Source organism: Anser cygnoides, chromosome 15 (assembly GCF_040182565.1).
Source record: "Anser cygnoides isolate HZ-2024a breed goose chromosome 15, Taihu_goose_T2T_genome, whole genome shotgun sequence".
NCBI lineage: Eukaryota > Metazoa > Chordata > Aves > Anseriformes > Anatidae > Anser > Anser cygnoides.
In genome coordinates, this window is record NC_089887.1 from 7,824,626 (window position 1) to 7,838,751 (window position 14,126).

The 14,126-nt window shown below is 39.5% G+C and overlaps 1 protein-coding gene across 2 annotated transcripts in view; it reads right to left on the reverse strand.

Annotated features, from left to right (window-relative positions):
- The window catches only part of CYTH3 (cytohesin 3), a 52,057-nt gene that overhangs the window by 25,398 nt on the left and 12,533 nt on the right, over positions 1 to 14,126 (reverse strand). For both annotated transcript variants that reach the window (XM_048064703.2, XM_048064707.2), the window contains exon 2: positions 196 to 278. In XM_048064703.2, coding sequence (XP_047920660.1) covers positions 196 to 278 — 83 coding nt within the window. The remainder of the gene's footprint in view (positions 1 to 195; positions 279 to 14,126) is intronic.

A 14,126-nucleotide genomic window follows, 5' to 3' on the forward strand; every position in this document is an offset into this window, starting at 1 on the left:
GAAGTTAACGTTTTTAAAAGCACGTAAATGAATTGTAAATCCTATTGATAATTAGTAAGTTTTAGCTTAGGCCATTTACATGCTTTTAAAACCATTATGTACAGCGATTTATACGTACAGTGAAATGTTGCAGTCTGTTGTAAATTTCATCTACTGAAGTAGTCTCCTAAGGAATTTTACAGATAGATAAATTACCTCAATATCATCAATCAGTTCTTTTTTCCTGCGACGAATATTTAAAAGTTCTTCTCTTTCTTCTATGGAGAGGTCATCAGGCACTGAAATAGAGCAAAATGCAGCCTTTCAAGCATTTGCAAATGTAACTCAGCAGAAAACTGCATAAACTTGATTAAGAAAAACAAGTTTACATGGAAGTTTTTTTGGTTGGAATTATTTTCAGGAAAAATATTTTCAGGGGGAAAAAAATACTGAAATTCTATTTTGTAAAATCATAAATAATGTAATAGACTAGGGACTGAATCAGTCCTTCAAAAGAAATCTAGACAATTTAAGGGAACTTGTTATCATAAGACATGTGGTAAGATTTGGCTCTACAGTTTAATTGCCGAAGTCATTCCAGTTATTTTAGTAATGGACCAAAATTTTTCATGTAAGTAAATTATGGTTCAAAATACATTCATCTAACATTTCTCAGGTGGGGAAAGCCAAAGAAAAGCCAAGACTATACAAAACTCATTACCAAAATGTGTATCCTGATACTGATTTCACACATCATAACTGCAAGAGTAACCTTCCACTTGGCGGCTTTTTACCCGTACGTATCAGACTCAGGTAAATAGAGTAATACAGACAGCCCTAACAGCAATTACTTTCCATCAGCTAGATAAACGCTTTCGTTTTTCACGAATAAATACGCAGTTACAATCAGTTGTTGAACGCAGCCTATCACAAAGTTCTGCTTTTGTGTACCACCACTTAAGTGAGTCTGAAGCATTTAAGTCAACTTGAAGTATCTCCTTGGCCACGCTAAAACAAATATGTTATAAGAAGTACTTGTCTCTGAAGATGCAAGTTTTCCCGCGTGGTTGTCACTTACTCTACCAACAGCCCCTTACCCTGCAGTCTCTAACAACTAACAAATAAAAAGTTACTTGCACAAAACCTCTGCTTTTCTCGAGCAATCAGATCTTCACCAGCAAGAAACTACTTTGGACATGAATTCAGCTCGCTTATTTGTACAGCAGTAGCACATCAACCACAAATATTCACCTCCTTTGCAACGATCCTGTAATAACAGTTTTAACGCTACCCACTTTCTTGGAAATAGCTCCTTATTTATAGAACAGCTTTTCCTTCCAGCTCCAATGGAATAACAAAAATAATTAAGATGTTTACATGGTTCTGTACCAACAGTAACAACCAAAGTGCAGTCACTTCAGAAGGCCAAGGGTGTTTCTTTATGTCATATATACATTTAATGGACACAACAGGACCACAAGCAAAGATTCAGCTTGACAAGAGTTTTTTCACTTGGACACTCGCACCATAGCCTCTGTTCAAATCTTAATAATGAAATATATTGATTATTTTTGACATCCAGTGGTTAAGCTCCTTTCCTTTTAGGATTCAAATCATAATATAAAATCCAAATGGCAACAGAGCTTGTTAGACATGAAGTAATTATGGCAAATGATCTCATTTAGCCATTCCAGATACAGACATGATTGAATTACTTCCAGTTTAGGAAATTACAGGCTTCTGTTGAAAGAATACTAGACTTCGATGTTTACCTGCTTTTTCCCCTCGTCAGATCAGAAACCCACCCATTTCTAAACACTCTTTTTATGCAAATACTGGTTGATTCTTTTCACATCAAACCTCAGAAACACATGTGATGCCTAGACAAGGAATCACACCTTTGTCTCACGTGTACTTGAAGATTTTAACCATCCAAACTCAAGAGATTCTGTGCCTATGCGCACACTCTGTACCTACACATACCAGAGTTATTCCACTTTGTTAACTGAGGACTGAAAACAACAAAACTCAAGTCTGTTACCCAATGTTGATTGTCTGAAAGGCAAAACAGACATTATCACTCTCCTAGCTGGGAAGTACACTCAAGTATCATTAAAGCATTTTTGCAGTGTTAGATTAGTAGATGAAATTAGATTAGATTTTGCAGTATCAGTAAGTCCTTCACTTACACACTTCCTCCCATAGCAGAGACTTTGGCTGATCTCACCTTCACCGGTAACTAGCAATACTAAACAGAATGCAAATAGAAAATAATCTTAAAGCATTCAATATTTAGTATCCACAGATACTAAATATTACTGGTAGTATATCTGGTATCACCAGATACTGGTTTGCCTTCAAGACGAGTTACAAAATCGGTGTATTAGCTGCTATCACTAACTCCTCCTGAAGCCTAACGGCAGTGAGTGCTGCTGCAGTTCCTCTTCCTTTAAGTTACTACACAGTGAAAGCTTGTAGGTGTGGAATATCTGGGACGAGTGAAATTTCTATTTGAAATCAACATGACTTGTGACAGTTTTCCGTGCTCAGGCTACCCACTGAAGGAAAAGAAAACACCAAAGTCCTACAGCACTCAGAGACTGTCTTCTGGTTTTTTTCATTCCCTCTGATCACAGCAGCAGCAGCGAGACAGCCCTCACAACACAATTAATGATACTGTTAGACAAAAAGGAAATAAACTAAATGGAGTCAGACTGTCTTTTGCATTAGGAAATAACATCAAGTATCTATCTGCCAGATGAAAGACAAGAAAAATCTGCTAGAAAATAAGACTCTAAGTGCTCTTACAGAGCACTTAGAAGAGAGTACTTAGAGGGAACTCCACATTACTGCAACAACTTTAAGTAATGGCATTAGTATCAGAGCCAAAGGACTCCAATACCCTTTGATAAGGATAAAAAACCAGGCTAGAGCTGAGCAAGGGTCACAGTACTGCTCAGGCTCCAGCCACTACTGGTGCAGTCGGTATTTTATATCCACTCGCAACAGAGGAGGGATGCTTTAATTGTAGGAAGTGTACAGTCCTATCACCACCAGAAACTGGCAGATGGGGAAGATGATACTGAAAGCGTCTGCCTTATTCTCAGCCTTCTTTTGGTTGTGTATCATCACTACCGCCCTTCTCCAGCACTTCTGTTCATGCTGATAAGGAAGCATACCAATGGGCACACAAACTCACCAAAACCGTTTTGGAACTGCCCGCGGGGTGTTAGAGCCTGCAATTTCAGAGGCTACAGGTGTCTGCTCCAGGAGGGTGCGTGACCTCAGCCATGGTTGGTGTCCCTGGTGTTTCAATTCCCCTTCTTAAAACAAAATTTTACAACAGTGTTTCTGTATTTCAATGAAGGTTTTTGATACACTAACTCTGCAGGACGTTCCTACCTGATCTGAAAGGAAAAAAAACAGTAGAAAATATTCAACTGCTGCTAAAAAAAATAAAAAGAAAAATCACTAATGCAAAAGGACACACACCATTACTTAAACCTTCTCCTTACAAGTAAGGATCTATTCTGTTTTTCACTTCAAATATTCTTTCCCTTTCATTGATCTCCAGTGATTCAAAAACACCTAGAAAATACAAGAAAAACTCAGCATTCTACTTCTAAATGGATAAAACGTTTCCCCAGCAGTAGAGCTGAATGGCAATCAGTCTGTCTCACTGTGTGTGAGGTGCCTTCCACAACCTGCAGAGCAGACACCACAGCGAGAGCCTGAAAAGAATTTTCTTTGGAAAAGAAACCTGCGGAGCTGTGGTGCCCAGGTATTCTTAGACAGAGCTAGTGCTTGCCATGCTTCCAACCTGAAAAGAAAAATATTCATTTATTCAAAAAATTCAAAAACCACAGCTGAAAAGTGTGACATCAAGGCTCACGGCAAGCAAACCTGAGACCAAAGATGCCTGAAGAGTAACCACAGTGCCTTGAAGCACCTCCACAGACCTCAGCAGGTACTCCAGGTCCACGCCAGAAGGGATGTGTGCTCTGACCACACCGCTTCCATTCAGTTGTGCTGAATGTGCAGGCAAGTGCTCTGTAGCTAGAACACTTGAGATTATTTTTTTTTTTAAGCTTGTGCCCATATAACCCTCCATACACAAGTGCTCCTTGAGTGCATATTACCTATTTGTTCTCTAAGACAAATTTCCTAGCTCTCTTCTCTGAGTCATTTCCAAGCCTCTTTTTTTCTTTTTTTTGGCTTTCACCAATTCTAAACACAAAGTAGACAGGATGGGAGGAGTTAGCATGAACATTTAAATACTGAAAAAGAACAAAGAGCTGGATGGAAAAGCACTTCGGTATAGTGAACAAACTGGAGTTGCATCATGCTTTTATGCTATCTTCTAATCTTTAAATAAAGACAATGTTCTATTTCTAACGTGAGTCATTCATGAGAAAACCCTTCAGCTCGCAGGGAGAGCCCTTCCTTTTTCTAAAACTTCAGAGTTTCAGCTATTACTAAAACAGAAAGACAATTTGCCTAGTGATGATTTTACTAGATAGGCACAGCATTGTTGTAAGTCCAAATTATATTCCTGGCCAAGTAGCAAAACAGAAGGAAAGACAACAGTATAAATCTTGCTAGTACTAAAAATATTTAAAAATCATTAAAAAAAGACTAAATAGATATTCCAACTTAGTCCATTTCTGTTCAATTACTGTGACTGAACTAAATACATTTAGATGAATTTCCTGTAAACAAATACTTATCAGAATATGCACTTTTAATGCAGGTTTGTTTACACTAAAGGTGTTACCCAAAAAAACACATCCCAAAACCAAAAAACAAACTGTAGCTTGCCATAGTAATCAGTATTTTGTCCTGCATCTGTGATGATGCCACTTCAATCATTTTCCACTATCAGCAATACAAGCACAGCATCCAAACACGGGCATTAACCCAGAACTCTGCAGCTTACAAAGGCACCTTCAGTATTCATTTCTCTCGACAAGTCCTACGAAAAAGCATGGGAATCAATTCACTTCTCAGATGCTGACACTGAAGGTACAGCATCATTAAAAAAAAAAAATCCAACTGTCAAATGCAATTCTTTACATTCCTGTTTCCCAGTAATTTCTTTACATCACCAATTGTTTTATTTTTGTTTTACGCTTTTGTCCTTCATTTGTTAAGCATGAAGCAAACTTAATAGCATGACTAAAATGCCATCAATCTAAATGCTGCATTTTTGAGCAAGCAGGCACCAAAAATTAAGAATGAGCAAGTTTTTTGCACACTGAGAAAGAACTGCAACAGATCAACACGCAAAGAGCATCCCACAGGTCAGTGCAAATTAGGAGTGAATCCCAAAATAAGGAGAAAAATCCAGTACTTCCCAAATCCACATCCCTCATCTTTTCCAGTAGCAAAAATTAAATCCTCTCCAGTGGTGTTATATGAACCAACAGAATTCCTGCATTTCACTTACTAGCCTTTCCCCTGGCATTCACTGGCCAAGATGTAACGCAATCTTGCTCCACCACTTCACCTGATTTCAGAGTTCAGATTCTCAAGAGAACACCAAAATAATCCCTAGCCAGTAAACAAAAAAGCTCCTACAACATCTATCAATAGATAAAACACTGATTCTCTAGCTCACTTATGAAGAAACCTGACTACTTGATGCAACGAAATTTTGGTTTCGTAAATACTCTCCTCCTCCCATGTCAGCCCCAAATGGGTGATATTAAGCACTCCCATTCCAAGCAAAGAACTTCATTTAGATAGATAGAACAGATAGATTTCATTTTGCTGCTACTGAAGTATCTCACGAGTGCAAAGATAGTTACACAACACGAGGCTTAAAACTAAACAAACCTATCCTTGCCCATCCACAGAATCTGCACAACTGTTTCTTCTGGCCTTTAAAAATAATACACATCCATCCTGAGAACAAATCTGATCGTCTCAGGACATTTGTCTCAACGGATATTCTCAGGCTACCCTCTTCCTTTCCCCCTACACGCTCCCTTTTTTAAACTTAATTATAGGAACATTTTCCAGCTTTCAGACAAGACGTATAAACAAAGCTGTGACCACTTGTGGCTATTAAAAATTCCATGGACGGTTTTGTAGGAGGACATCCTCCTGCACGGATTTATTTCAGTGTGAAAACAAAATATATCTGCATTAAATTCAATCAGTAAAACTAGTTGGATTTGGTTGCCTTTAAAAAATAAATAAATAAAATAAAACTATCCTAATGCATGAATCTTTGCTATTTAGTCACTGCTGACCATGTTCTAGCACAGTAGTGCTCACACATCCATTAACAGGGAAAATAAACCTTTACACAATATCCTTTCGCACACAAAATTACCAGTTAGCGGTATGAGGAATTTAGGACCGAGTCCATGGCTTGCAGAGTTATTTTGAGAGTTCTCAGTCACGAGGGATGCTGTGACCAGAAAGCACATTAGCAGCAAAACCCAGAAGAGAGCCTCAAACACGCATCCATCATTGTAATTGTTTAACTACCGGAAAGCACACCATTACAAGATGTTGCTGAAAACATCTTTCCCTCTAGGACAAGGAGATACTTTACAAGCAAGTCATAGCTAAGATACCTGTCCTTTGAGGCTTCTAATAATATATGAAAAAGCCCAACTTAATATTAAACCTATTATCACATGAAAACATATTTTCAGACATTTAGAGGAAACAGTTTCCCTCTGACATGACCCACTAGACCTCTTACATTTAGGAATTGGTTTATTTCCTCTGCAGGGTAAGTTTAGTTACACCAGTGATTGATGTTCAACATGTTTTTACTGAAAGAACAAACAAAAGCATACAAAACTGTAAATACAAAATACATTTTTATTCTACACAGAATAGAGACAGCAGGCTAACTGCTGCCAGCTATATAATCACTTCTTGGAAAAAATCACACATTATTTGTTATAATGTGTAAGAATGACTTCAAATAACACAAAAATATGTTTTTGTCCTGGTCAGAAATACCCACATATAATTTAGTTGGTGTTAACATGCCTAGTCAAGCAGAAAGTAGGCAATTCTGAAGTTGTGCAAAAGCAGGGTCTAAAAAACACCAATCTGGGAAAGAAAAAAAATATATATATAGAATATATATAAAAATCCAGTCCGTGCCATTTACCTGCCTTCCCAAAGCCAGCATTAGGATTTCACCTATCACACACAGGAGACAGATGCACATATGCTTATGTCTATAAAGGTACAAACCACAGTAAATGTGTTTCTTGAACTCGACGGAGCAGGAGTTTGCAGCAACCGACTGCAGCATATGTATCTTTACAATCTGCCCATGCTGATAACAAGAGCAACAACAGCTGTAAAGAAACAGACGAGTGTACAAAGGCTTTTTACAGCTCGCATGAGCAGCTAACCCTCTCTGCTCCTACTTGCCTTTCCCAACAGCACTGAAGCACAAATAGGTACAGCTTTACAACAGCCTTCAAATCTTCACCCTGCTAGATAGATACACCGATAGAAACAACCGAAGAGCCAACCGCCTTGCTTTTTATTTCCTAATTATGGCACTGACACACATATCTGCCATCTGAAAGCAGTGTTTGTTTAAGTTAATGAACACTTCTCTTTTACCATCCCTGTTATTTTTATGAACAGGCAGTACTGAAGACCATGATTACACTACACTTACCTCCTCTACGTCTTATATTCACTAATGTACCTTGTCTCATCATTCTGATGCATTTCCATTAGGAAACCAAGTGTTTTGCAAACACAAGAACCACCTTCAAGCAAATGAAGGGGTGTCATGTGTGGAGGAAAGAAAAACCACACAACGAGCAGCTCTGCACGAGTTGTTTTGCCACTTGCTGCTGGATATACAGCCCTGCCTGGATCTCTTCTTGTTCTGGGTTTGTTTTCTGCCAGTGTAGCAAGCCAAACTCTTTCACAGAAGTATCACAGAGCTGCCCAAGCCAAAGCAACTGGCATGGCAGAAAGCCCTCGCAGAGGGAGGCACAGGGGGCAGCAACCCTTGAAACATCAGCCAGCCCTAAAACCAGCTCAGCCCAGCCCCCAAAACCCCACCCTCGCAGCCTGTATCCTCTAAATCCTGAAAGTAGTTCAACCTGATATTAAAAATAGATAAGTGTGGATTTCCTTTTAGGCGCATTTTTCTTTTGAAGTCACTCTGCTCCTGCTTCAAGATCAGAAGATGCTTCTAGGCCAACTTTTCTTTTTAAAAGTATGTAAATACAAATCACTGAATATGGAAAGAAAGCTGAGTTTAACTTCACATTCTAAGTCTCTTACCCAAATAAATTAATACTGGCATTAATAACACAGTGTTAAAATATACAAGGTCATGCATATTGAAGAAATGCAGCAAAATTTTATGCTAACGTGGAAATGGTAATGGGAGACGCTGGTCACAACGTAGCAGTATGTCTTTCGGGGTGGGTTATTGACAGGTTAGCACAGATAGTGGAAACACTACCCAAGTTAGCACGCGTCTTCCTTGGTATCGATTGCCAAATACTGTTTAAGAAATCTGGTGAATGGCCATTCTGATTACAGTTACACCTATGAACTGATAAGTACACCATCACCTTCACATCGCTGCCCTCTTTCAAAAGGGGAAACAGCAACACTGGAATAATAAGGGACAGACGTAATACCTTTGCAGTGCCAAGCACTAAAAGTAAAAATGCATTCTTGTATTGTCTTGCTGTGTAATTTATATTGCCTTAGAACTTTCTTAAGATTTCAGCTTTTAAGCAAAATGATTACATATGATTTTCCCCACAGTGAATAATGGGAAAGGCTCTGTGTAGCAACACCACCAGGAAAAATGCAGATGGTATTATGACTCCAAAATTAAGAGGCCTCAAGCCTTTTCTTTACGCTACATCAGATCAACAAAACATTGTCAAACAGAATCGAAAGATTTCTTCCCCATCAATATGTATCCTGCAAGGCAGAGTCTCACAAATATGTAATTTTGGGAGAACTCAATAGTATTTTTCTTCCCTATTTAGCAATCGTTATGTGCAAAACCAGGGAAACATAGGTTACTTTGTGCTACAGCTGAAACTGAACTCCTTTCCTCTGATGTTTGCATTTGAAAGCCCCCAGTAAGTGTTACTGTAAGTGTTAACACAAAATACAGTCTTTGTAAAAACTGCAGATTACATATTTCTCTTGTTGACTTTCACAGAAAGATCCAGGTCACAACCAATTCTGTAATTTTGGCTCATGTTTCAGCACTCCAGAGCGAGAGACTGATCCAGCAACAATGCCAGGAGAGGCCATGGTAACAGCTGATAGCAAATTATGCACCCGCCTGCAACGCACAACAGCCACTTTTTAAGTGGGAGTCTTGGGAAACAAATCAGGGTTCCTCCTCAGCGTTATCTAGGTGGTGAAAGCAACAGACCACCGTGCCAAGTATGCACAGCTAAGTGACACATGAAAGATATCGCATATTTATTTGAAACCCTTCATTCATTACAGTGCGATGAAAGGGCAGCTGAAGATCAGTGGATTTAGCTTGACTACAGTAGGAAAACTCTGAAATTCAAAAATTAAGATCGAATAGCTTTCCAAGAGTAAGATCCTTTAAGCTGCATGTACCTTTTAGTACTTTTTAACTTGGGGCATTTATGGTCTTGCCTAGTAAAAGCATACTGTATTACACAGCATACTACTATAAAGACTAATACGAAGAATGGGATGGAAAGGGACTGGATGATCCCATGACTAATTTCTGTGACAGAGCTATTTGCTTCTAATTGAGACAAGCATACAGGCAATGCTGACAGTAATTTAAAAAACTTGAAACAATTGCCAGATGACAAAACTTCAGATAAACAAGGTTTAACAGACTCCCATCAAGTCTTCAGCAGACTGATATTATATATCATTATACTATACAGCACGAAGACATCATCTAGTTCAAATCCAGGTCAGAAAATAAGCAATTATCCACCTTTGTGAGTTATGCTGCATTCTCTTCTAATGCAAAAAGGGAAATGGTTAGCACTTGGCTACCTCCAGGTCATCAGCCACGACCAAAGCCGCTCTCCCCGCAGGGCACAGGAGTGGTCACGTACATACATGCTCCACAGGCAGCATTCAGCACCAGCTACTGATGGAAATCAGGTCAAGCACACGGAATACGGAGCAGGCCAGGAAGCTGGATTGCTTGAGCTACTGTTACCACTGAACAGGGTTTGGCTCCATGTTCACATCAGAGGATACGGGATGATTCCCAGGAATTCAGCATCTCCCACTGGCACGCACCTCCCAGTAGCTGCTGTGAATGACTGGACTAACCACAAACGTCTCGCTTCCAACCTAGGCAGCTTCCAGCTCCAACATCCAAGCATCCTGGACCAAGGACGGGATAATTCCTTCTGAGTAGCAGAGATTATTCCATCATCTGTTGGGTGTGGGAGAAGCAAACAAGAACACACTGATCCTTTCAACTTCTGAAAGGACACTATGAGAAGAATCAAAATCTGCAGCAATGTGTTTCAGCTTTGCCCTTACCACAGCACCCCCAGCTAGAGGCAAGGAAAGCACTGGCTGGCTAGCACCTACATTTCCAAGTACAGACCTGGAAAAAGGCTCAAAAAGCAAGCAGACCAGAGCAGTATCAGACATTCCTGTCAGATCCATTTTGAGTCACAGCATGGAAAATCGACAGGAATGTCGCTGAGCAGCTGCAGGGGGGTCCCGGAGGCCAGACCCCACAGCCGCCCACCAGCAGTACCCTCAAATCCTGCTTTAGATGCGGGCACAGTTCACCAGACCTACCGTGCTCCCAGCACAATGTCTGGGGCTCAACCCATCTTGCTGCCTTAATTTTCCAGTAACATCTACTCTTGGCAACGAGAGAGCTGCTCTCTGTACTTCACTCATTAGTGGAGAGCATTAGTCAGTTACTTATGATTGCTGGCTCTTTCTAAAGCACACAAATCCAATTTTCAGAAAAAGCAAGGGAAAATTCATCCTTCCCCTTCCCCCACCCCTGCCTGAGACAGCTCTGGAGTTAGATTTCAGAAGCAATATTTATTGCAGAAGCTTTCTATTTATTCATTTTCCAAGATCAGTTGCAGGCTAAAGGAAGTGGAGCAAATGCTGGATTTGAAAGCAGTCTTCGTTCTCCAAAGAATGTCTCCAGACAGCAACCAGAGTGCCATGGTAGGACTACTCACGCATCAAATGACTGCTCGAGTAGCATTTACTTTCCTCCAAAAGAAGATGAGCTCCAGGGTGCACGATGGAATACCTGACACTGCAAACCATCTAAGTTCTTGTGGTCTCATCCAAAAAAGCAACCCTCATACCTGCTACGGAAGCTGCTGAGCTGCAATACCTGAAGGAAAATGCACCTTAGGTCATACAATATTTTACTTCTTGGTCATCTTCAGCTCCAAGTGTTCCAGCATCTTGCTATGACATCAACAAGCCCACTGGCCACATGCTCTGTAGCCCAAGAGGGCACTTTAAGAGGTCAGGAATTTATTCATAGGTTTCTTAGTGAAGGAATAGTAAGGCTTAGTTTAAGACTGTAAAGCATTTTCAAATTCCTCACACAAGAGTATATTTAGCATTTGTGAATTGTTGGTTGCCATCACTCCATGCAACAATTAGCTTGACAGGTCACTAATCCAGATATAAAAGAGCTTTTTCTCTGGTTCACTGATAAGAAGTTTGCTGGATGGATCACTTACTGTAAGGTCAAACCCCTGCTCTCCCATTCCTAGCTTGGCAAAAGACCATTGGTAGTTTATACCAAATCTGGCTCATCATACTTCCAAAATAAAGCACATTCACTTTGAACATGCTTTAAAAAAGTTTGAATACTTTTTATTTATTTTTTAGTGTAGACAAGTTCTATGTTGAAAAAAATATATTTTTTTTTCGTACTCCAAGCAGACCCTCTGGCACTCCAAGCAAAAACTCCATTGAATAAATACATTCTTGTATTTAAACTTTTTCAAACAGTTTCAGTCAGATCTGCCAAAATAGTACATTGCACTTTCAGGCTGTTTTTCCTGCCTAGTATTGACAAAAAAGTCACTGCATTCCTTCCAGAGATCAATGAAAAATAATCTGAACGTGTATTTTTCTACTTATATTAAGTTAATCATTTTTCCTCAGCTAAGTGCTTAATAAGAAACAATCTGTATCCCTACAACAACTTCAAAGATCTAAGCAATTAACTTCTATTACTCTCTCTGTCTCAGACTTATAGCATGTTAAATTCAGCATTTTCCCTGAAACTGAAGAGAGAAAGGTTTACAAAGCTTTAAGTAACTAACTGGCATTCAACCCCAACCTCTTTCCAAATCCATCGACTCCTGCTGCTCCTATTTATAAACATTCTTACTCAGATTTCCACTTCATCCTGCCATGCTCAAATAGCAAACATTTTTGTCGATTAGGAAACAACTGAATGGGACCAAATGCTTTAGTTGTGTTACCCCTCACCACAGTGCAAAAGGTACCAATAAAAGATAGCACTTTCTGCTAAACTTGTAATATGTACAGCAAATTATGTCGTCTTTAACTGCAGATACCAGCTTCATAAGACAATGCGGTTATATATAGCTTCTGAGAAGCAAATTTCCAAAGAGCTCCTCTCTCTCTTCAGAGCAGTGCTCTACCTGGCATGAGCTTTCAGTACACAAAGACAAACTTTGTGTAAGGCTGTAAAAAATCTGACTCATATTAACAGTCGCAATCATCCTAATTTTGCCTAAGGGCAACCAGAAATACCAAGTTGGAAATTCTGCTGAGCACTCCGCACCAACAGGGTGTTTGTCTGCACCTCTGTGGGCACTGCTAGCGAGGGGCGTAGGGAGAAGACTTGTTCACCCCGGGCAGAGATCCTTCTGTCTTCCGCAAACGGGCAATATGGCACTGGGTACAAAACACCCGGTGAATGCCATCTGCTGACACTTTCTTCATTGTTTTAAGTATTTTTTGCCCACTGAGAAAGGCAGTTGCTAATAACAATGGTGGCATTATTAAGCATAGGTTTTTGCTACCGAGTCACCTAATCCCAACAGCACAGAACCACGTAGAGAGCAGTCGACATACCACATCAAAATTATCCAAAAGCTAGTTCAAAAAGATTTTTCAATTACAGCATCTGCCCTACCATCTCCTCAATGTTTGAACTGATTTGGACCTTAACCTTTGCTAAAGCATTTGAAGCACAACCAGAAAACCCAAGCGCCGCATCCACAGACGTCCAGCCAATATCTCTAAACATTCAGAAACTAATTCTGAAAGATTACATTTGGATCCTTAAAGAAAAGGAGTCAACAAAAATTGCTCATATAAATTTTGAATCAGGCTGTTAGAAAACATGAAATGCTTCCACTTGTCTCCATAGTTGTAAACCTTCGTGATGAACTCCGCTCTAACGGAAACTTTTTCCTGAATTTTCCTGCAGTTGTAGTTTAAAAAATGTCTTCCCATATGCCAAAGAAACACAAAGCCTAATTAATTGCAAACTATCAATGGAAGTCTAGCCATCCTGCATTGTTCCAGCTAAGAACTTATGAGCTCACTAATGAAATCTAAAAATACTCCTGATTGAATGGCGATACACACGTTTTCACTAAATACCGCGACATGCAACTTTGCATGGCACACATAATGTGTTCATACTGAATAGATGACATAGCTTCCATAAGAATTAATAGCAATGGAAAAAGACAACTTATACAGACCCACAGAATATAATCACTACATTGTTCGTTAATCCCTGCCACCACTGTTAACTCTATTCCAGAAAGTCTCAAGAGGAAGCAAGATACAGCAGCAAAGGCTGAGGAACGTCCAGCTGCAAGGGGGTGGGAGGGAAAGGAAGCAGACTGATTAGTTGAAGAGATTTATTGTATGCACATATTCTATGTTAAAATTCATTATCTACAACAACAAATTTTTTGGAGTCATTTAACTGTTCTCAATTCAAATACAGGAAAATGCTATCGGGCTAACGTGTGTTTGTTCAGCACGAAACCCTTTCTTTAAAGCATAAAATGAGGTTGTGAAAAGCCAAGACTTTCACAGAATTATCATACAATTATTTCAATAAAGTGAGAAGGACCTCCTGATGATTTTCGAATGTGACAGGATAACTTCTAAGTCCATATGAGCAC